This window comes from Prenolepis imparis, unplaced genomic scaffold, assembly GCF_030444845.1.
Source record: "Prenolepis imparis isolate NDT839.2.m4 unplaced genomic scaffold, iyPreImpa1.0 SCAF_8, whole genome shotgun sequence".
NCBI classification, from domain to species: domain Eukaryota; kingdom Metazoa; phylum Arthropoda; class Insecta; order Hymenoptera; family Formicidae; genus Prenolepis; species Prenolepis imparis.
This window is the reverse complement of record NW_028141166.1, coordinates 13,200,478-13,223,363: the sequence shown is the minus strand read 5'-3', so window position 1 is coordinate 13,223,363 and position 22,886 is coordinate 13,200,478. Positions and strand designations below refer to the sequence as shown.

Sequence of the window (22,886 nt, the reverse complement as noted above, 5' to 3'; positions counted from 1 at the left end):
TTTAAATAATCATTTAATGTTAGCAGGTTTTGTTTTAATTTTCTTTATATTCTGTAATTTATAGAGTTTATTTTTTTTATTTATAACAATATATGTAGATAGCCATAAAAACTGTTAATTTTTGAGTAATTTTTTCTGCTTCTCAAAGATACAAAAATATTAGAATATAAAATTATATAATCTTAACCAGTTAAATTTATAATTTTATTTTATGTTTTAATATTATAAAACCAAAGGTGCAGCCACAACTTAATATCAAACATAACACCAAACCATATTATACTTGAGTTTCCCGAAATATTGGCACGGATGTTTTACATCTATAAGCGAAAGAATCTGATTAATTCCGAGAGATAACGATATACGCGCTAATGTAGATTATTGTTAATTACTCACTTATAAGTAAGCAGATCTTCGTCGTCAGGCACTCTAGATATAAGATCGAGGAGCTCGTTGTTGGGCACAGAGTGAGGCCTGAAGATTTTTCTAAAAAATTTATTAACTCCCCAGGCGAGGATCAGATACCGGATAGGAATAAAATAGAGCACAACTGCCGCGGCGATCGTCAGGAGGATCGCCAAATAACTCAAGTAGGGAATCGTGAAGTTGAAGAGATTTTTCACTTTCTCGCAAAGACTAGCTATGTAGCCGATCGAGTTCTGAACTGTTTGCGTCACCTCTTGTATCGCTTGTAAACGCTCTTTCAGACTTTTTTTTTCTTCCTGAAAAGTCGTATATATTTTAATAAATAAAACTAATTTAATATTGCTTAAATATCCAGAAGACTTTTCAAGATATTCTAATTTTTCAGACGTTATTTAAAGATGTGTTCAGCCTATTAAAACCAATAAATAGATTTACAAAATTAGAACTAAATAAAAAATTGATACAAGCAAGAAGCAAAATTGAGATGTAAATGGAAATAAAACATTTTTCGGATCGTATATAAAGTCTAGTAAATATTCCAGGAAAATAAGTATGCTTTCTGGATATTTAATGTTTGTAAAACTATATATATATAATTACTTCTGTATCTTCTGAATGTGAGAGAGTTTTATGCAAGATAACTATGCAGGCGCAGTTAAGTACGATTAAATATACTACGCTGTTGTTTAAATAAAGTTATAAAGATAACATCTTTATCCGGGCATTATTGCGATTCGTAGAGCGTAATGGTATGCATAGAATATTTTGCGGAGGCGCTTAATTCTTAATACTTCAGCTTATTAAAGCTAGCTAACGCGAGGGAGAGCAATCTACGTTGATTAATTTGCATAGGTCGAAGGTCACAATGTTAAGTTTATTGAATGGAACACGCAAATAAGAATTTGCTATATTTATCACTATCTTCGCATTTAATAAGATCACCCTAACAATATCTTATAGATCTAACAGTGTAGCAATTTATTATACATCATTTTTACGTACAATTATATTAATGAAGAAAAACTCGTATATTAAATATATATAAAAATTTTTATCGCGAAAAAATACTTTCTTATTCTTTGTGTCGTAATTAAATTCCATATTTTTTGAAAATAACTTACTTTATCCTTGTCATCCTCGTCATCGTCATCATCCCCTGGCGTCGCCGGACAATCGTCGGACCCGAATTCAGTATGATCTTGAAACTGCGAACTTGCGTAAATCAAAGGTGCACCCGTCACCACAGCAACCTGTCCGCAAATCCAATGATTGAACCCGCTCCTCTCGCCGCTAAGCTAACAGGTAGCAAACAAATTCGACATGCAACATAGCCAATAAAGAAACAAAGCGAACGTAACTTGCACTTTTATGCAGGATAAATCAGTTTATAATACAACATAGAAGATAAATGAATTACAATATAAAATAGTTAAACATTTAGAAAATATTGAAGAATAGTTCAGATAATAGTTGATTTTTATTAATTCTATTATTCTATTGTTCAAATCAAATCATGTGCATTTTTATTTTTAAGATACAATAGCTTTGCAAAGAGATTTTGCTTCTGACATTTTTAAACTCTATGAACTTTAATTTTCGGTCTTTAATTTTTGTATAAGATAAAAGGGAACAAATATATTTTTTTTTAATCATTAAAATGCATCATTGTGAATCTATTTGAACTCGAACTAAATGCGTACGGAACACGGCAGAACATTAAACATTACATAGACATACACACGATTTATACATATATAATTCCAACTATTTATTCTTATGAAATTCTTTTCTTATGAAAATCTATTAAAGGAATTTTTATGCAAAATTAAATCGCAAACACATGGGATATTTTACATATGTAAGATTTCAAAATAAAATTATTGAATAAGGTGAATATTTAAGCGCATGCTTCATTCACTGGATGTGATGATTTTTGAATCAATGATTTTTTATCACTGTACATACTTGGCCGATAGGTCTGCGGGAGGCAATAAGGAGCGAAGAATAAAGACTAAAGAATCAAAAATAGATGTTTAGTTAAAGTATAGTAAAGCGCTTCAGCATAACAATTGAAAGAATTGAAAGGATTTAGAATGTCGTGCTGGCAATAAGTTAAGTTTTAATCCCTTGCACTAAAGAACTTTTGTTTTTTCTTTTTTGCGGATTCTAGATTTATCAATTCAAAAATATATTGCATATATATAGCGTGCAAAATAAATTTAATATTATCATTTTAAAGCAATTTCATGAAATAATGATATTTTATCTTTTTTATAAAAGAGAGTGTCAAGATAATTATATTAACTTTTGGAATTTAGAGATAGTACTTGCGAGAGCGAGGGATTAAAACTTGAGTAATGTCAATAATAAAAATTACGTACCAAGTAATATTTCAGAAGAATCAATAACGCCAGACCTGGTATCATATATGGTTCGAAGTAATAACATCCAAGAACAAAAAGGACCAGAGCGATAATGCTTCTCATCTTGTTTTCCCATTCCCAGCAGCTCCTAACCGTAGGAAAAAGCGAAAAATACATAGCATCGTAAACGATAAAAATAATTAAAATATTAGAAAATCTATTTCAATTCCATCCGAGACTCTTTTGCTAGAAAGCATGATATGAAATTTTTGGAATTATATTTTTTCAAAATGTAGAACATTTTATACATATTTTATCATATAAATCAAAGAAAAATTATATTGAAAGAAAAGAGAGAGAAAGAGAGAAAAAGTTGAGGTCACTCACTGCATATATTTCCCTATGTCAATAAATATTACGATAATAGCCTTAAGCCTGAGAACGTTCCGTAGAAAGACTTGTCTCTTGAATTTCATTTCCGGCTCCATATACTTCTTTTCCTTCGGATTAAGCGTTCTGACGCATGCCCTTAATATATTCCACAGCACGATCATTTCCAAAAGAATCTGAGGACAGTTACCCTTCGCGCGACCTCTAAGTTTCTTATCCTTTAACGCGTACCACCGTTTCTCCCCGTTACGAATTTTTAGTAATGGTATCGCCACTTTTCCTAGAAACTCCACTTTGTGATCCCGATCCTCATCATACACTGTCACCTCCAAGACGGCGTTAATATCCTTTACGTTACTGTTGAAACAAAAATAGAACTTATTTTCGATTACAGTCGAACGGGACGGACTGTCTGATCATATTCCAACTTGTTCTACTTTCATATTTGACAATGTGATAATTCACGTTAAAAATGCTTAACAGCATTCAAATTAAGTTGACTTACAAAGTGAAAATTTTCTGCCAATTCGGTGCCAGAGTTTTATATTCCGTCTGTGTTTGTAATCTGGAATTCACAAGTTCCAGAACACAGAATGGATCGCTCTTACCACCGAGATCGGCCGCTGCCAGACCTTGCGCTCGATATACCTGTAAAAAAACTGAATTAGAAACAGATTCATAATGAAATTCGTTAAAAAGTTTGTTCGTTTTATTTTGAATCATAAATAAGAAATCTTCTTATAAGAAAAAATTATTCAATTTTTTTATTAATTTTATTGTAATTGAGAAATAGTTCAAAAATATTTAAAAAATAACTTAAACAAAACTCAACACGATTTTAAAATATAATTTTTATTAATCAAAATAATTATCTCCGGCTATAATATATGATTAATAATAAAAGCATAAATTTGCTAAAAATTTATTTGGAAAGAAATAAACCCAAAATTTAATTACATTAATAAAAATAAAATTCTGAATGGCAATAAAAAAATTAATATGACTTATATAACAATCTTAATAATCTATTTCAGAAACTCTATATATTAATTATCATTCCTAGATGACATTCTAAGAAAGTTAGCACTCCAGAATGTGTCAGTACATTAGCAATGAATGTTAATTGTTTTTAATTACCTTCACTGTCAGATGACCTACGTCGCGTATCCTCTGCAGAGTGTTTACAAAGGAATAACGCTGAACTAATTGAGTGCGCTCCATCGTCGTTTCCTCGTGTACGGCCAGATCGCTGATTGTCTCGCTAGCCGTAGTACCGCTTATCGTTAAGAGTAAAAAAATATTGCCCGAACCATCCTCGAGTTCGCGCCATAGCCGATGCGTGGTTTCTCGCTCTAAAGTAGCCAGATCGATCACTGTTCTGCCCATAAAATCGTCCTGATGACTCCTGTCTCGATCCCAGACTGTCACCTCCAACTCTTGCCCCAGATACGGATCTTCGTAGAGATGGAGATCAAACTGTTCCAACCAAACTGGATTCAATGTCTTATTAACGACTTTCGACTTGTACTTCTCCGTGCCGAGTCTGCAAATTAGGACGCGAAATTGGATTTTATAGTTGAACTTTTCCATTGTTTGAATGATTGTGACTTGAATTGCAAATATGTTTTCAAAACTTAAAAAATCAAGTAAATCAAATTTAATTTTACAGTAATGTCTAGAGCAGAATTTATTTTTGCACTAAATTTTTACAGTAAAAATAGTAAAATTAATAGATAAATTAATCATGTTGTAATATATTTTCTTTGAATTAAATTATCCAAAGGAAAAGTTAAATTTATATCAATTCTATAATAAAAATAAGTAATAATGTTTAATTTATGTAGTTTCATTTTGTGATAACGAAGATTTACGTACCGAAATTTCACATAAGGATCCGATAAACCATCCATGTCCATGGGTAATAAATTCTTTGCTTCCACGAGCACAATTGTAACCACCGAACTCCATATTTGTGATTTTAATCGTCTATTTACGTCCGCCAATCGATTGGTCTTCTGGAAGTACTGCAACGTAGAAAAATGGGACGCTAAATAAAATTCTCACTAGCAGGATTATACTGTGAAACTGCAATATAATAATAATAATAATGCAGTAACTACAATATAATATTAATATAATGATAATTATATTGGAAATTGGAAACAATAATCAATGGTTGCGTACATGATTTAAATGTCGCAATTGTTCAAGTCGCTCTTTATTAAAAAAGCTTTCAGTAGACTTAACGAAAGAACAAGCTTAATAAAAGAAGCAACGCGTGAAAGTAATTCCCAATAAAATCGATTATTTGACCTTTTAATTTTACTGATATTTCTGTACTTAACACACATGTCTATTATAATTCACATATTATTATTAGAAAACTTTATTTAAAAAGATAATTTATTAAAATTTTTTTTTTATAATATGAAAATATGAAATTAAATTATCCATTCATTTTTTTAAATAGTTAAAAATTCATTTTTTGATTTAAAAAAAATTAGTTTAACTCAAATTAAACAGCTTTAATTATACTCTTTTACAAACATATGTAAAAAAAGTCAAGGCATTAGGTAAAATATTATGCAATTGACATATATAAATATTGAATTTTAAGAGAAAAACATTATTTCTAATACTGCAATCAGTTTTGACGAGATATATTATAAAGAGATACTAGAGATAATTTATAATTTGTTATAAATTTTACACATAAGGAAGAAAAATATTCATTTTACAACTACCCTATGAATATCCTCCATCTTCTCTTTAACGTTGTCCTTCAGCTTATCCAAAAGATCATGGCGTTTGACCTCCTTTACTTCCAAAATACCGGGATCGATTAACACATTAGGATTTTCCTCATGCGAGGGAACAGTTTCTTGCTTCTTCAGCTGTTCGGTTAGATTAGCGGACTCGAATCGATTTGATTTCGAAGAACCGGCCCGATGATTTCGTAGTCTCCGCAAATGCTCAATCATTTTTATCTCGATTTTCGGTTCGTCGATCATAATCGCTCGTCGATTCTCCATCGATTCGCTCTCGATTTTCGACTCCTCGTCCGCCGGCTTGAAATCATACGCAGGTTTCGGCACAACATCCCCATTGACGTCTCGTTGACAATACGTCACTGTGTAGCTGGAGGAAGGCTTGCAATGATCGCCGATCCATGTATCGATCGGTTGCAGCCACGAATGTTTCTCCACCTTTTCTTCCCAGATCCGCTCCACGTGATCCTCCATTATCTTCTCTATCGATTCAATCTTTCGCTCCATAGTACTTCTCAGCTTCGCCTTTTTCTTCTTAATTCCAGATCGCCTTTCGATTGATGCTTCAGCCACTCGTGTCTTCCAAGCACCTATCATCGCAGACGCTCGTTCTAACTTCGATTTTTCGCTTTCAACAATGTTCGATCTCGCCTCTTTAGTTTCGGAAATTGTCTTGGCAAACAATCCTTCAATCGCAGCAGCTTGCTGGATTTTCGATCTCTCGTCGGCGAGAGAGTTTAATTCTCTCGAATTTTCTTCATGTTGAATATTTTCGAAAAAATTGCTATCCGACGTCAAGACGGCATCTTTTCTACTTTCGTCAACTACATTTTCCGTATCAGTGCCATCCGTATCATCCGTCTCGAATTTTTGTTTTGACACGGTTGGATTCAATACGACAGGACGACATTCTCGTTGGTTCACGAAAAGTTTCCGGCGTAATCTTCTGGGAGGCGCATCAATATCGAATGATTTATCGATAGGCGCTCTATCTATTTTATTAGATTCTATATCCATATTAGACATTACGTGAATCTCAGATGCAGCGTCAACTTTAGACGCATCGTCGACAAAGTTTTTCTCCGGCATGCCATCTGTTTCGCATGCGATCTTGGAGGTGACATCAATTTCCGATGTAACTTTGATCTCGGGAATATTAAGTTCGCTCGCGACATTCGCTTTAGATGAGAAATCTTCGGATTCAAAGTTCATCTTGGATGCAAACGATCGCAACTTCGATCGGATTTGATCTTCCACGTAGTATTAATTCTGCGCGATTTGTCGCTCACTGTTCTTTTCGATATCGATTTTGAGTAAATTGACTTTAGATTGAACATCCAAGTTCAACAAACTCAACAATGCAGCATTCCCTCTGCGCAGAAACTTGTTCTTGAGAGTAATGCTCAGTTTTGAAATTTTTCAAATCTTCTTCTACTAGTATATCGAACGAATCGAGTTGTTTATTTCGCTCGTCAAGAAAAAAACCCCTACGCAACGTGTTATTTTCGTCGATGTTCTTCACAAGAGTTTCTTAATCCAAGGTCACTCTATCATGTTTCGTCCGATTGACTTGCATCCTTCACTGCTAATGGATTCACGTCATAACGGAACCAGATGTCCGATATCTCCCCTCTGCTCCCCGTCTTTCATTCGTCAAAATACTGTCATTTAGTTTGTCACGGAAAGTTCCCGATCACGCTCACGCGAACGAAAGAACATGTGTAAATAGAAGGCAAAATAGTGAGACGATTCAAAAAACATATACCAACATGTATCAACAACAAAAAAAAAAAAGAAAACTAATCCTGATTTAAACGCCGTTTTATATAGAGCACGTTCTTCAAAGAACTATCGAAATCGAGTTTCTACGGATAAGAACAACATAAGCAATAAATTATCTCAGAGATCCTGCTCCAAAACTAGAAAAATTCCGTCACAGGACGCACAATGCGTCGCAGCAATATCGTCACACACTAATACACATTCAAAATCCAAACATCTTTCTGCTGATGTTAAAAAACGAAGTTACGAGTATTGCAATGTGGAAGGACAAGATGAGAAAGGCATACACAAATGCTGTGCGTAAGAACTTGGCGGACAAATATCCCAATGTATCAAGTGCAGATAAAGTACGTACTAAAATCAAGCAGAGAAAGAGGGCTGAATGTACTAAAGTGCTGCCTCAAAAAAGATCATCGATTATTCAATCCAAGATAGATCAGATTAAACAAGATGAAAATAGCAAGGTGTCGGTATTTTCTTGGGAGACTGTAATCAAGCATTTACTAACCGAAGTTGTGCCGATTCTACAAGATAACAATTTATTAAATTCACAAATTGATATAAATATAAACATAAACTATATTGCTGGAAATATTCAACTGAATAATACATTGGAAGTTAGTTCTACAACTTCCAGAATGCTTCGGGGTGGTCCTTCGAGCCTACCATTAACTCCAACGAAGGTACGTTACGTGAAACGTGAGGTGACACGCAAATTATCGATCAATATAGAGGTCATCGATGGTATTTATCCGTATGATCATGATTATTTGGACGACGTGCCGTATATGGAACGCCAAAGAGAGGACAATGCTCCCAAATTGTCTTCTCGTTTTCTAAAAGAAAACGTAAACGCAAAGCAAAGAAGAATCATCGTAGAATATTTGATTCGTTTGGAGTGCACTACGAATATTCGTCTAATGTCATTTATCAGACTGTCAAGCTATTCGATATCGCTATTGACAGAATTTTGGTGGAGACGAATAATATTCAATTATTAACTTTAGCGTGTCTCTGGATAACTCACAAGCGAGAAGTAACTAGTTACAAAATGCCATCGGTAACTACGATAGTGCAACTGGCGAAGGATTTGTACATAGATCGGGAGAAAGATTTATTAATGTATGAGAAGAAGATTCTCTTGGCTGTTAAATTCAATTTACGATTCGGTGATCCTTTCTCCTTATTTTGCTATTACATAATGGATGTGACACGAAGTTACAAATATAATATTAATTTAAATGATATCTCATTCATTTACTTCTGCGGTAATTACTTGCTCGATATAGCTATGTTGGATGAAAGTTCATGTGATACATCGGTACGTGTTCTGGCCGTAGCTGCGGCAGAGTTATCGCTTTGTTTTGTATATTCAGATGATATTATTAATATGAATTATGCACGGTGTCAATTATGGAGAAAAAAGTCTTTGATGCATGTATTCAAATACGTTTTTGCATGATGTCATCGGGCAAATTGCATAACGCAGTGGAAATAAACTGTATTTAAAGGCGATGACTTGGCACGCACGATCTTTAAAAGTCCTACTTTTTTCCTTTAAATTAGTAATTTTTTTACTTTATAATCTAGAATATTAATCATGCATTTTATACGCATCATATGTTGTACATCTCTTGGAACTTGAAATGAAACAAACATTTTATATCAAACTCTCGAAACAAATCTGAAGAGCTGTTCGACACATTGAAGCTCACTCGACACACTGATGTCAATTGAAACCGGTACGCACTAGAGTGTGAAAGAAACTGTTGGCGAGAAGACACACGCGCTGACTCACTCCTACTCGTTTACAAAAAGTATAAAGTGCAAATATCCGACCTTCAGTCACTTCAGTGATAACGGTATTGAATATTGCCAATTAGCGGTCGTTGAGTCATGATGAGAGATATAAACGGATCACGTGGCCGACATGGAAGTCTCTTATCACAATAGCAATACCTGTTACTATTGTATAATGGAATTCACTCGCGAGCCAGTATCATCCCATCGTATCCACGTCGTATTGATAAGCGACGATGCACGTATCGCTCGCAAGACTGATGGCAAAACTCGTCCGACTATCAAGTATGCCTCGCCGACAACTGGCATAACATGTTGACCAATTGGCCTTCCTTTCCCTCTCCATTTGAGAAACTGATGTTACGTTGGTAAACATTAAGACATATACTTGATGTCATAACCGCAAAGCACGATATTCTGCCGTGAATGTTTCTCAATTCATATAGAGAAAGAGACAGACACATAACATAATGTGAAATTTGCCTCATTCTCTTTCAATATGCTATCATGGGTGTTTTTTGATTTATATATTGTATATAGAGAGAATAATATATCATATTCCAATGAGAACAATATTAAATTTGCTCAATTTAGAAAATCAAATAATATTATTTACATTTTCCTTGTCTTCGAAAGTCGACTTATAAAGAATCAATGTCATGAGTTATTGTAAATAAATAAAATATTTCATTTCGTTATATGAGTAAAAAGGAAGAAATTAATAATTAAAAATATTACCTAATTATTTTATATTATTCTCTGGACAAATTTTAAAAGCGGATCTTATCTATTGTGTAATTTTGTTACTCCTTTAACATTTTTATTTACCATTAAGTATTTCAATCTAATAATATATTAATTAATTTAATTAATTTAGTTAAATTAAATTAATTAAATTAATTAAATTAAATTAAATTAATTAAATTAAATTAAATTAATTTAATTAAATTTCTAAGACAATAAAGTGCATTTAAATTTAATTATAAAATTAAGAATTTTCTAGAATATTAACATTCTTCAAAGAAGTAAGACAAAAATTAAAATTTTAGTCTAAATATAAACAGCAACTTAGCGTAGCGTAAAGTTTAAATCAACAAAGTGCAACGCTACTAAATAAGTATGGCATTGTTGACTGTGCTCCAGTGTGCGCAAATTAATTATGAATTCCTAAAAGCAGATTTAATGCCCAACGCGAAACGTAATACTCGAGTTCTCGTTTAATTATTTATTGCGACATGACGGAATGGCATTTAATAATATGTATAGTTAAAATGTAAGTGGAGCTCCCGTGATAAGAGGGCCAGGCCTTGCACTCCACTTTCAACGACAAGCCGCCAAGTCGATACCGTAATACGGGCGCATAACTTCCCTCACAACCCAGTTTCCAGATTCTTCATATATACGCTATAAATACACGCACGGCACATCTATCTCTTTACCGCGACCGAGAATCATCGACGTCGCGATCGCTTATTGTTAGTTTATCATCCCTGCTTGTATTCTTTATAAAGCCGTGATGGATAGATACATTTTTGATATATACTATTCTCCAATATTGGCTTGGTATTATGTATGTTTAATTAGTCAATCGTTTCTCCCGAATTATAGAAATAAATTAAAACTTTAAAAAGTTTCAAATAAATTAAAATTGTTTTCGAATTAAAGAAGTTAAAAGTACCTGTTCTTTTTCCTGTTGATTTCTTGGCCATAATGTAGCCGTCAGATAGATTTCGCCTAAATGTTGCTTTGGTCTGCCCGGATCTTTAAGTTCTAATGTTATATCCTGAGAATGTCCAAGGTCGAGTTGTGTTAGATCCAATTGAGCAGCTCCCATAAAGTCATCCTGCAGGCCCCAATCGTAATCGAAAACCTGTCAATATATAGAAAGTGTTTTGATGATCTCTCGTCAGAATATTATTATTAGATAATTCTTCAATAATATTCTATATATTCTAAATAAAAATTATGTTTTAAATGTCATGTATTTATTAAACGAATCAAGTTATTTTAATTTATTTTAATTTAAACTAGACACAAAATATTTTATTTGAATAGACATCTTTAGTTTTATATAAAAAACTTTAAATTATCTTAAAGAGATATATTTATATATTTAGTCTTTTATATAATATTTTATTTATATTCGAAGTTTCGACTTATGTAATAAGAAAACCACTAAAAATACCTTAATAGTAAGTGATTGAAAAGGATCTTCTATGGGCAAGGTCACGCTTTCGTCCCAAACCGGATTTAAATCGCGATGAACGGTTCGCGATTTGTGCAATAGTCGTCCTGAACATTTTACTTTCACGTAAGGATCGCTGGCCCCTAAAATGAAAAACTAGCGGTCATAAATTATAATATTTTATGCGAACTGTGTGTCGACGGATATATAAAGGATACTTTATGCTCTTACAAATGAGTTTGAAAACATCTCGAGCTATATTTTATGTGTCGATATAAAAACGTTGAAACTTTCAAATAACGTTAAATGATTTTACAGGCTTTTAAGATAACATTTTTATGATTTATTTACTTCATAAAATTGTGGGAATTGTTTGCGCATTCTCTTACAAATACGCATGCGTATACAAATATATGTACATTCCATATATATTTTCCGTGACTCTTTTCTTCGATAAAATATTAAAATAGTTAAAAATCTCTTCTTCTCTCTTACCGCCTCTGTCCATCGCAACGAGATTCGCTCCTCTTCTTATATGCAAACGAAGCTGGAAGAAGGCATGTTGCCTCAACGCTAGCTCCCTTTTTCGTGTCACTTCGTCCTGAAGGAACTCGCCAACCTGGCCGATGGAGCCCTGAGGTCCTTCGCTTATGTGTCCTTCCTTTTGGAAACTCACGGATCCTTTCGGGTATCCCTCGCCGCATTTTCCCAGGTTGTCTTCTTGCATAGTCATCACTTTTTCTCGACCACCACGTGCCAACGGAGATTCTGCGCGTATAAAATGTACCATATACGTTATATCAGTGTCAGTTTTGATATTCGGTCACTCTCGACCTTGACGATAACAACATCTTTTTGCCACCAACTTGATTATCGAAAATAGAGGAATCCCATCAATAAATAATGATAAACTTTTTGTTTATTTTTACAAAATATTCTAAAATTATCTGAGAGAAATTCAATAATGTATAATATTAGTTTTTGAATCTCAGTCATCATCGACTACATTTAACATCAATTAATTATTCGCATCATTTTTAATCTTGAAGCACTGAAGTAAAAAAATTGTACAAAAATTATTGTGAGATACATCGATATAAAACTAAAGTTTATATTATTATTAAAATTCATAATATTTTCAATTTCTTATATTATTGCAAGATAATTGGATCAATAAAAAGTCGAGTTATGAAAAAAGTTTGGGAAAAAATTAGACTGTAGTAAAAATAAAGATATGTAATTAAATGAAAACAAAATTATGCGATGGTTTCTCTCGTAGAAAAATGAAGCTTCGTATCAAAAAGTCTTTAAGTATTGACGCCCGTATTATAAAATAAGTGCATGAAAAGTCCTTCAGATTAATCTGTCTAAGTATAGCAAGACACGCCAGCAGGCATTCGTGCTGAAGCATTTTGGATCAATTGATATAATGGGGTTTAAACGTGCCGCACATATCGACTTTCAGGATTAAATACAAACAGCACGCTCGATATTTTATTCGCGCGCTCTCTGCAGATTGGTAATTAATGCTACATTCGAGAAATATTTGCACACGCAATTATATATATACATGGAACCATTCACGATTTCGCTTTTATATGATTTATGTGTGCGTGTATAAAGCGAAATTATTATTTATTAATATATTTCACTTAACACGAATATATTTTCAATTATAAGCGCTTTTCCTTCCAAAGCGTATTTATTTATATTTATCATCCTATTCTATACTGCGAGAGAAAATTAATTCTCACGACATAACTATTTTGCAAGAAGGTTCAATTATTAAATCGAGTGGTTTGTCAATAAACTTCAATTAATTCAGTGAAGCAGCAACTTATTTTCGAACAGTCAGTTATGAATTTAACAAGTATTCATTTTTTCTTGGATACTCTAGATCGTATCCATTTAATCTAGACACACACGCACATACACATACACAAGATTGTAAATGTTAAGTTCTTTAACTTTTTAATAAAATCTTTTTTATTATAAACACGCTTCAATTTTTATTATGCAAAGTAACTTGAAATAAAAAAAAAATGCTAAATAGATTTTTACATAAAAACATGCTTGAACGTAACATAGATTTAAAATTTACAGACACTAATATAAATGAATCGATCAGCTATATGTCACATTTTTTCTCTTAAAAATTTAAAGACACGCTCAGAATTTTTTATAATATTGAGGACGCTTGAAAAATTTCAAGAGATTGATAATGACTAATATAAAACAAGATAAATATTTCTTATTTTTCTTCAAATGTGAATATTTATAAGAATTTATAAGATTTAATTCCTTTTGCGATATTGGATAAAGTACTTGGCATGAGTTCTTTGATATTTTGTTAAACACAGTTTGAAAAGCGCTGCTACAAACGCTTAAAGCGGAAAGCAAAGATGCCACTTAGAACTTCATTGCATAACAGTGATTCAATTCATTGTGCATTCATTCAATGCATAGCGTGCGTGTCATAACACTGTCTACACAATTGTTATGTCATGTGGCGACCGTGAACTTTTCCATTATACATATACACAGATCACGAGATACAAATATCTCGTAAATCCTAAAAATGTTCTATCGCAACTCAATAATACAAGTGTTCATATATGTTTTTAAGTTTTTTAACATTCAAATACATATTTCTTAATTCTGGATTATACTTTTATTTAATAATTTATTTTAATTGGAGATCTTTTTAAAAATTTTTAAGAAATTATATTATTAATAAAAATATTTCTTAAATATATTTTTGTCAACTTTTCGTATTTTTAAATTTAACTAGATGGCACGGAAATGTAATATCAGTTCAAAGTTGGCGTCCTATTTGACAGTCAGACCATGAACTAGTCGTAGATATGCAATATGTAAATATTGGAGACAGATTAAACTTTGCAACCGGGTCATATAAAAGCATATATTGATGATGCATATAAAAGCATCATATTGTTCTTTAACAGAGAATTTATTGCTTTTCACTTTAAATTATATTTTTTATTAGTTATATTTAAAATAAAATCTGTCTGCTCTCCCACACACACAACACAAACAAATTTCACACAAGTCAATTGATCGGTGAAAAAAATATCGCTCACCTGGACGATTGAGGCAGTGCCTGGCCGGGCTCTGAGTGGCCGAGGAGCTTCTGCTGTGCTCGGAAGAGTAATCGGCATAATCGGACTCGACGCCAGGATTCTTGAGCTGACTCGTGTCCTGGGACACGCTGCTAGCATCCTTTGACTTTTTCCGCTCCTTGCTCCTGCTGCGCGCCCAACGACTCTTCAGAGTCGCGAAGAAAGTCTGGGTACGCTGTGCCACCGATATCGTGCCGTGGTGCCGATGATGCCGATGATGGTGAACGACGCTAGATTCACCCGATCCATCACCTCGCCTCGATGGCGAGCTGTTCGCGATCTCGCTGTCCCGGAGCTCCGTGGCGCTTCTCGAGATCTGACGGCTTCCGTTCAGATTCAGTCTGGATCTCTCTTGGGTGCAAGTCTTACCTGCAAATCGAAATGCAAAGTCTCTATCGAGTTACTCGCGTTTATTAAACGAATAGACAAATTCATTGGGCACGTATTTCATGCTATCGTCGTAGCAAATTTTTTTCGTCAATCAGGATCGTTAATTTATTTTATTTAACTGAAAATAATTTTTCAAGGTATTCTGTGACAGTAATTCGTGAAGTGTTAAAAATACAAACAACTTTTCTAAACAATTATAGTTTTGCAGTTACGATACTTTTTTCATTGATGTCGTCGGTATAAACTGCGAATCAAAAAGAAAAAAAATATAAAATAAAATTTCTCATTTTACCAGAATATGTCTCTCGAGATGTGTCTCTGATTTTCTTTGTTTCTAAATCTTCTTGTCTTCTTGGTCCAATATTAAAACTATTCTTTTATAACACATTTTTCGATAAATAAGAAACAGTCTAATTGTAAGTTCGCGTTCTTAACAAGTTGGATGAATACTGACATTAACAATATACTTAATAATATTACACGCATGCGTTATGGACATTACACGAATAATTCATGCTGGAAAGAGAATATGCACGCAACAATAATATTAAACTGATTAAACTGATATGTCATCATTGATGACGCTAGATAAATTTTTTTTCAGGCAACTATAACCAATTATATTAAAATACATTATAAAGAAAAAAAGAAATTAATTTTCAAGAAGAAAAAACGATAAAATCAAGTTTTTTGCATTTTTACATTTTGCTTATTAATTAAATTTAAAATTGAACAATGTCTGTTCCTGAAAATACTTTTACAATAAGAAAATTCACAGATCAGAAAATTATACCTATTGTTAATATTGCAATTTTTGATGTTCTATTATGATATCCATAATGTAATCTATGTATTTTTTTAATGACATTTCAATCTAGCTGTTAATTATTCAACATCTAGATAAGTAAAGTAAAATTAAAACACATAATTAATTTCAGAACATTCAGACAGTAAGCTAACTTTATATATATGTGTATTTCGATGATATATGTGTAGTAATTTGATTTAACGTGGATAAATTCGTTTGAACACGCTTCTTCTTAATAAGCTTAAATGGTACGTATAAGTGTAGTATGTTGTACCACAAACTCGTTATTTTAGAAGAATTTAAAAAAACTTGTTTTTATATTATAAAATGTTTCTGTTATATCCGTTATATAATTTATGTATAATATAGTGAAAATTCACAATGCTAGTTAATAATGCTATTAATATTATTGATAACACTCTCCCATCTAATATACCTTCTATATACCATCTATATACCTAAAATGACGAGAAAAAATAACAAGAATAGATTTATTTCGACCACCTGATTATTTCTTACCCCTAACCCAAATTGAAAGTCGATGTAAGAGGGTAGAAAAATAGGGTGAACATGGATTTGGATATGAAATATATACATACGTCTCTAGAAGAATGACAAGGGAAGTACATTATATGTACTCGCATGTAAGCATATTGATCCGTCTGTATTATTAAACATAGTAATACGCATCTGACTTTGAAAGGCTTAGCATATTTTCCGTTATACTTCAAGAAAAATAACGTGTCGAGCAATTAATATAAGTTTCCAATTTTTATAACAATTGGCTCAATATTTATTATTGTACTTATTGTATCTATATTTCTCATATTATAAAACAATTAAACATTTAACAAAATGAAATGTTTAAATTAATTTGCTTTAATTATTTTACAACAAATAAATTATTGCATCAATGAGTCTAAATACGAATTATAAGTTATATTTTTGATACAATATAACGAATATTTAATCTAACTATCCGTGATCTTAATTTGAAACATTTTCAGAATTTTTCAGAAGTCGATTTTTTGTTAGCCGAAATATTGTGCACAATGTGGAATGTCAGAGCATTTTCCGGACGTGGGTATGATGTCCGGAAGTGCAGAGAGTGCAAATGCATTCGACGTTTATTGGATTTTGTCTCCCTTTCACCGGAAATGATCTTAACACGTTAATGTATCGCGGAAATCAATCTGGTATTCCAGTCATCTAACTAGGATATTGCATCGGATGTTAACATGTACATATAGACAAATAAGAAATTCGATATACGTTTTATCTAACATTGGAGAAATCGTTGAGAATTTTACGATAAGATTTATAATTTCTCTCGAAGTTTTTATAAGAGAAGTTTTAGATAAAAAATAAAATATACAAACTATATAGAAAGAAGAATATAAAGTTAGAAAAGATAGAAAAGTTAACTTAAACATTCTGTGTGTCCTACTATTTGACTTCTTTAAAACTCTTGAATATTATATGTAGTTAATTACACAAAAAGCAAATTTTATCTCGAAAAATTTTTTACTATAAATGCATATATTATTTCTCACTAATTAATTATTATACTAATTTGTAACAGAGAAATATTATTATATTTCGTTAAATTCTTATTAACTGTGAAATCTGTAGACTCTAATTTCTATAAGAACAATTATAATATTAAAATCAAAAATTTGTAAAGAAATAATTTTCAATCAAATATACGCAAAAATGAAAGAGTCCACATTTAACGTAATACATGTAATAACATTATTCACCTGCAGGTGTTGGCTCACTGTCCTCCGATCCAGCGAGTAACTCCACACTTTTGCTCATCTTATCCTCCGAAAACGCGAATTAGTTCTCGAGACCGTTGCTTGCAAGGCTTTAGTCTCTTCTTGAAGTGCACTAATCCACCGCATTCCGATAGCATGATTTCGTCGATGAATTAATGAATTGCAATAACATTGACCAACCAACACATATTCCGACCTCGCAGTGTCCACGTGATGTTCGATGACTTCTGCAGCACCATAAGCACAGTGTTTTATTTTTTCTTGTATAAATCGTTGTAAATCAATTTTATAGCGTGCGTTTTTAATATAAAGTTAAAGGTAAAGATTACAGAAACTTTTCCTTTTCTATCTTCCACCTTTTAAGGCACAGGTGTTAAAGCTTCCGTCAATTGTTGTTACGTTGTTGTATATAAGGAAGATATGTGTGTATACTCGAATAAATACGAATGTATGTTGGGAGATTGTGACCTAAATTGAAAAAGTCATTCGAAACGACAGATAAATAGCTTTGGGCAAAATACAGAATGTCTCGTAACTGATGGTACAACTGAGAAGTTTCTACATGCAAAAATAAATGGAAAATGTAGACTAAAATTTTCTCATGCGAAATTTTATTCTCGCAAAGAATTTCGAAAATTGAAAAATTAATAATATATATATCTTTGTGCGCTTTTTGTAAGTTTGAATGGTCTTCTCACTGATTTTATATTAAATATCATATTTTATATTAGATATCATAATAAATAAATAATGACAAATTTTCCGGCATTAAAATTAAGATCAAGAATTGTAGAATATCCTGTATATAAAAGCATATTTTATTTAACACAAAAATAAAAGATAATAATTACACAAAGAAAAAATAAATATTTTTCGTTCTCTTTTATAACATTTTATTTGGAATAATCTAATATGTTTACTCCGATCTCAAATTGTTATATTCACAAACAGACACCGTTTAACTTATTAAACAAATATTATTATGTTATTGTTTGCTAAATTCAGAATTATAATGGAACTGCTATTTGTTTATCTTTAGCTTGCAGTGATATTTTGCAATTACAATTAAATACGGAATATACGACAACATCCAGGATTTTCGCGATATCTGACGATATATTTGTCGATCGTAGTCCAATTAGCACGTTTGAATAAACTTTGAGGAAACATATTGACTCTGGCTGGACGGTAATACACGGGATAAAATGATAAAGAATATTATCTATGACATATCCCACGTATAACGTGAAAATTTAATGAATAAAAAAATTAGATATAACACACTCACACAGATGTAATAAATAAAAGACAGTGCTACAATTTGCTATTAGTATTTTAACAATACATTTTCTAACTTGCAATCGATTTTTTAATAACAAAAATATCGAAATAAGTCTTTGTTTATCACATAATTCTCCAACTTTTATACCTTTGCAATCAAGATACATACCTTTGCAATCACAAGTTAAAATTTTATTAAAATAGAACTCAAAACTAATTAATAAACTCAAAATATAAATGTTACGTATCTATTCTCTTAAAAAGTTCTTTTTTAATCGATATATTTGTTAAAGCGAGAAAAAACACGTTCTATTCATCTTAATCTCATTCACACAAAAAAATTATAATTCAAAATAATTGATGAACAAATCTTTAAGTTACGCGACGGTACGCGACGTAATTTTGAGAGATTTTCTATATAAATAAGATATATATATATATATTATATATACTTTCTCTTATTATTTCTCATCACGCAAGGAAACTTCAGAGATTTCCCAGAGGTAAAACCGGCTAAAATCGTAAAGTGCGTTAGGGTTGAAATGCATAGATCGATATATACGGTACCATCGATAGAGAACACGCCACACTGTCGCACCAGTCTAATCACATCGATCGTTAGCACGCACTACTAATTACGCTTTCCCACGCGCAATTGCATGTTATACCGATACGTTATATATATGTCATAAAATTCTTTAATTTTGTGCTGTAAAATAAAAGCAAGTAGGAAATCGCCATAATTCTTGGTATCGCTTAAAATAAAAAATTGTTTGCTATAAAAATTTCATTAAAAGACCAATTTTTCGTTCGCAAGAAAATTGGCTCTTTTATAGCTTTGAATTGCCAATTATCCGAATAAATAAAAGTTTCATCATATAGACTTTTTCTGATACTATACCTACATATAATAATTAATAGATAATTGGAAACTTAAATGCTGTCATTGTATAAATTTATCTATTTAAGAATTAATCGTTTGATTAAAATATTTTGCGAATATGATTTATTGCACTTTCTTTCGATTTGATTTTAATGTTTGTTTCAATTAATCTGTCTTCGTGTTAATACCTTTATAAAGTTTCAATCGAGAAGTCTTCATCGATAGCGTTAAAGTAAAAATAGGAATACTAACTTATATATTAGTACATATTTCAAGAGTTTGAAAATATGACGTTTTAGCCGCCTGCATAAATTGCATTCGTGTCATCCGGCGATCCATGTAATTTTAGCCAAACTGGATAACAAAAATACATGCAGTGTATGTTTCGACAAAGAATATATTACAATTTTAAATAGTTTGCATCATTTTAGGCAATAACTTACTTTATATACAGAATATTATAAAATCATCAATATTGTACCTCAATATTATGCTCTATCAAATATTTAATATAAACTTAACTTCCGATACTTTCCCAAAAGTACGCAACAAAATTTTTTTCATTAAAGGAGAAATATGGTTCATTAATTTATTATCCATTATGTGTGTGTATGTTCTTTGTATAATATATTATACAAATTCATGAAGGATTTTCTTGTGAGATAAAATATTAATTTTCCAAAATAATGAAAATCAATCTTTTCTAAAACAGTTTCAAAAACAAATTTATTTTACAATTTCGACGTATATTCTTGCACAAGAAATCACCTCCTTCTCAATTGTATCACGCGATTCTGACCGCATTTTATGTACAAGTTTCTTTTAATCTTGATTTCTCAACTCATCCTCTCTTATGTAAGTGCTGGAATGAATTTTTTAGCGATAACGTAATTATATGCAATACTTGCGCGATGATCTTTAATGCAGGCGATAAACCGCAATCTCTCTTCCGGAGCTATTGGTTTCGGTATGTCGAGACGCTCTCAGAACACAATTTCCTCGGATTTAGCTTTTGCGAAGCTTGCTTTGTACAGTGTGTGACAAGGGGTTTAATAAACTTTCTCCGTGAAGTCGGCGAGTGCAAGTTGAGACGCGCGAACGAATCTTTAGGTGACCGGGATCGATAACGCGCGTCTTGATTGAAAAACTTTTTCGAATGTCTAATAATACTAGACATCTATCATCTTTTAATGTTAAATTTTAACGGTTACTGTATAATGATTAACGATGTAATAACACGTCAAAAAAGATGAATCAATCCTTGTAATTAAAGAAAAAAGATGGATTGGCCACGTATACGTCACACTTAATTGTACTACGTTTTTCTCTATTATAATCTTTAAGCGCAGTGGCACATATTTTCATAACATTAGTTGCAAAATGTAATTTTACAAAAAATGTATATTTTAATATAATTTTTGTTCCAATAATTTTATGTAGGATTTTATAAAAAATCAAATTTTATAAAAGATCTTATTTTATATTATAAAATTAAATTTTGTAAACATTTTTAATGAGATAAAATCAACCAAATGTTTTAAAGGTAAAAGAAGAAAGTTTCTGCATATATTTAATTCGGTTTTACAATTATCCTTACGGTACTCATAACTCATATTTAAAACGCGACCGTTTAAGTTGAAGCTTTGTTCAGAAATTTCATTAGTCAGAAAATTGCAGTCAGTGTCATGAAAATTAAACACCTACATCTTTAATAATAAGTGTGTCAGCATAATATTTTACGGTTCTATATTTTACGTCTATAGTTTGTAACATCGTGACTCTTGCGTATTATCACTTCTTTTTTCAATTCAAAAGCTTCGGTAGTAAGATTCGATAATAAATAAATTATAAGCATGTGCTATATACATACATATAACAAAAATCAGAAAAATATACGAATAGATATCATTGGCCAATGGAAAAATTTATCGAAAAGCTCAAATATTCAGCGGGTTTCCCTAACATGGTTTCATCCATGAATTCATAAATCAATCCATAGCAAAATTTTTTGACAAGAGCATCAGAAAATCAGCAGTTTTATTTTTTATTTACATTTAAAAAGATGCAAGGATTTGAAAATCAATCAATTTTCTCTTTAGAAATAAGTTTAATCTGTAGAAATAAAGAATAAGACAAGATCTCAAAATCAAGTTTTAAATGTTAAATTTAAGTTTTCATTAACTCTAGTAAGATAAATCTATCTAAAATTAATCAAAGGATTTATTTGCTGCTCTTCAGTATCTAATCGTATTTTTTAATTCAAAATAATTATCTCTCTTCGATCATCTGTATATTTTTAAAACCAGGAATGTTTTAAAAATATACCTGAATTTTTTGTTGATTGAAATTTCATACAAAGTATCAACCAACATCTCGAGTCAGTGGTTAAGAAGAGTCGGCTCGAGATTGATCAAAGAATTTCTGTAGATAAAAAAAAAGTGTGGGAAACTTAGAACAGCTTCTTATGTGTGGAACAGCTGTAGACCATCACAAGCTTGTAACGAGAACCGCGCTAACACGGTGTTCCACAACTGCCTTAAACATATTTTTCTCGTGCTTTCAGCGGACTGATATTGACTATCGTCGAGGGTGGATATTGGAGAACGAATAAAAAACTAAACAGGGATACGGAAAAATATGGATTAACATTGATAAACACAGAGAAAATTGCTCGCCATGCTCTCGTTGACTTTGACGAAGATGATGCTTCGTGATCTGTCATGTCACGTATCTCATCACACGCCGAGCATCTTCGCGGTGGATGTTTCTCGAGAAAGCTGGAAGAAGCGAAACATCCCCTAAACAGGTGAGACGGAAATCTGTATCTTCCTCGTTCAGGAGGGAGCGGATAATTTAACAAGGGGAACCGATCGAATGTTCGATTTGACGTTT

The 22,886-nt window shown here is 31.8% G+C and overlaps 2 protein-coding genes and 1 pseudogene across 12 annotated transcripts in view; 2 read left to right on the top strand and 1 right to left on the bottom strand.

Moving 5' to 3' along the window:
• Positions 1-22,886, top strand: part of LOC145939553 (uncharacterized) — a 75,662-nt gene that overhangs the window by 45,922 nt on the left and 6,854 nt on the right. For 2 of the 4 annotated variants that reach the window (XM_083043953.1, XM_083043951.1), the window contains exon 1: positions 22,664-22,800. The exons of 1 other annotated variant lie outside the window; for it this stretch is intronic. Coding sequence is in view for 1 of the 3 variants with exons in the window: in XM_083043954.1 (XP_082900080.1) it covers positions 22,558-22,708 (151 nt within the window). In the remaining 2 variants the exon portion in view is untranslated. Of the gene's footprint in view, positions 1-22,557; positions 22,801-22,886 lie in introns of those variants that run through there. One more of the 4 variants, XM_083043954.1, reaches the window with a different exon arrangement.
• The window catches only part of Mctp (multiple C2 domain and transmembrane region protein), a 29,589-nt gene that overhangs the window by 6,460 nt on the left and 243 nt on the right, over positions 1-22,886 (bottom strand). The window contains exons 2-13 of one of the 8 annotated variants that reach the window (XM_083043943.1): positions 17,813-18,057; positions 14,816-15,223; positions 12,210-12,482; positions 11,715-11,857; positions 11,208-11,399; positions 5,055-5,203; positions 4,317-4,722; positions 3,685-3,827; positions 3,177-3,536; positions 2,808-2,937; positions 1,548-1,721; positions 397-722 (exon numbers count right to left, since the gene is read on the bottom strand). In XM_083043943.1, the coding sequence (XP_082900069.1) occupies positions 397-722; positions 1,548-1,721; positions 2,808-2,937; positions 3,177-3,536; positions 3,685-3,827; positions 4,317-4,722; positions 5,055-5,203; positions 11,208-11,399; positions 11,715-11,857; positions 12,210-12,482; positions 14,816-15,223; positions 17,813-17,870 (2,762 nt within the window). In that variant the 5' untranslated portion in view covers positions 17,871-18,057. Of the gene's footprint in view, positions 1-262; positions 321-396; positions 723-1,546; positions 2,438-2,807; positions 2,938-3,176; positions 3,537-3,684; positions 3,828-4,316; positions 4,723-5,054; positions 5,204-5,923; positions 7,822-9,386; positions 10,055-11,207; positions 11,400-11,714; positions 11,858-12,209; positions 12,483-14,815; positions 15,224-17,812; positions 18,058-22,886 lie in introns of those variants that run through there. The other 7 variants (XM_083043944.1, XM_083043939.1, XM_083043940.1 and 4 more) reach the window with 7 other exon arrangements.
• Positions 7,957-9,191, top strand: LOC145939555 (uncharacterized; annotated as a pseudogene).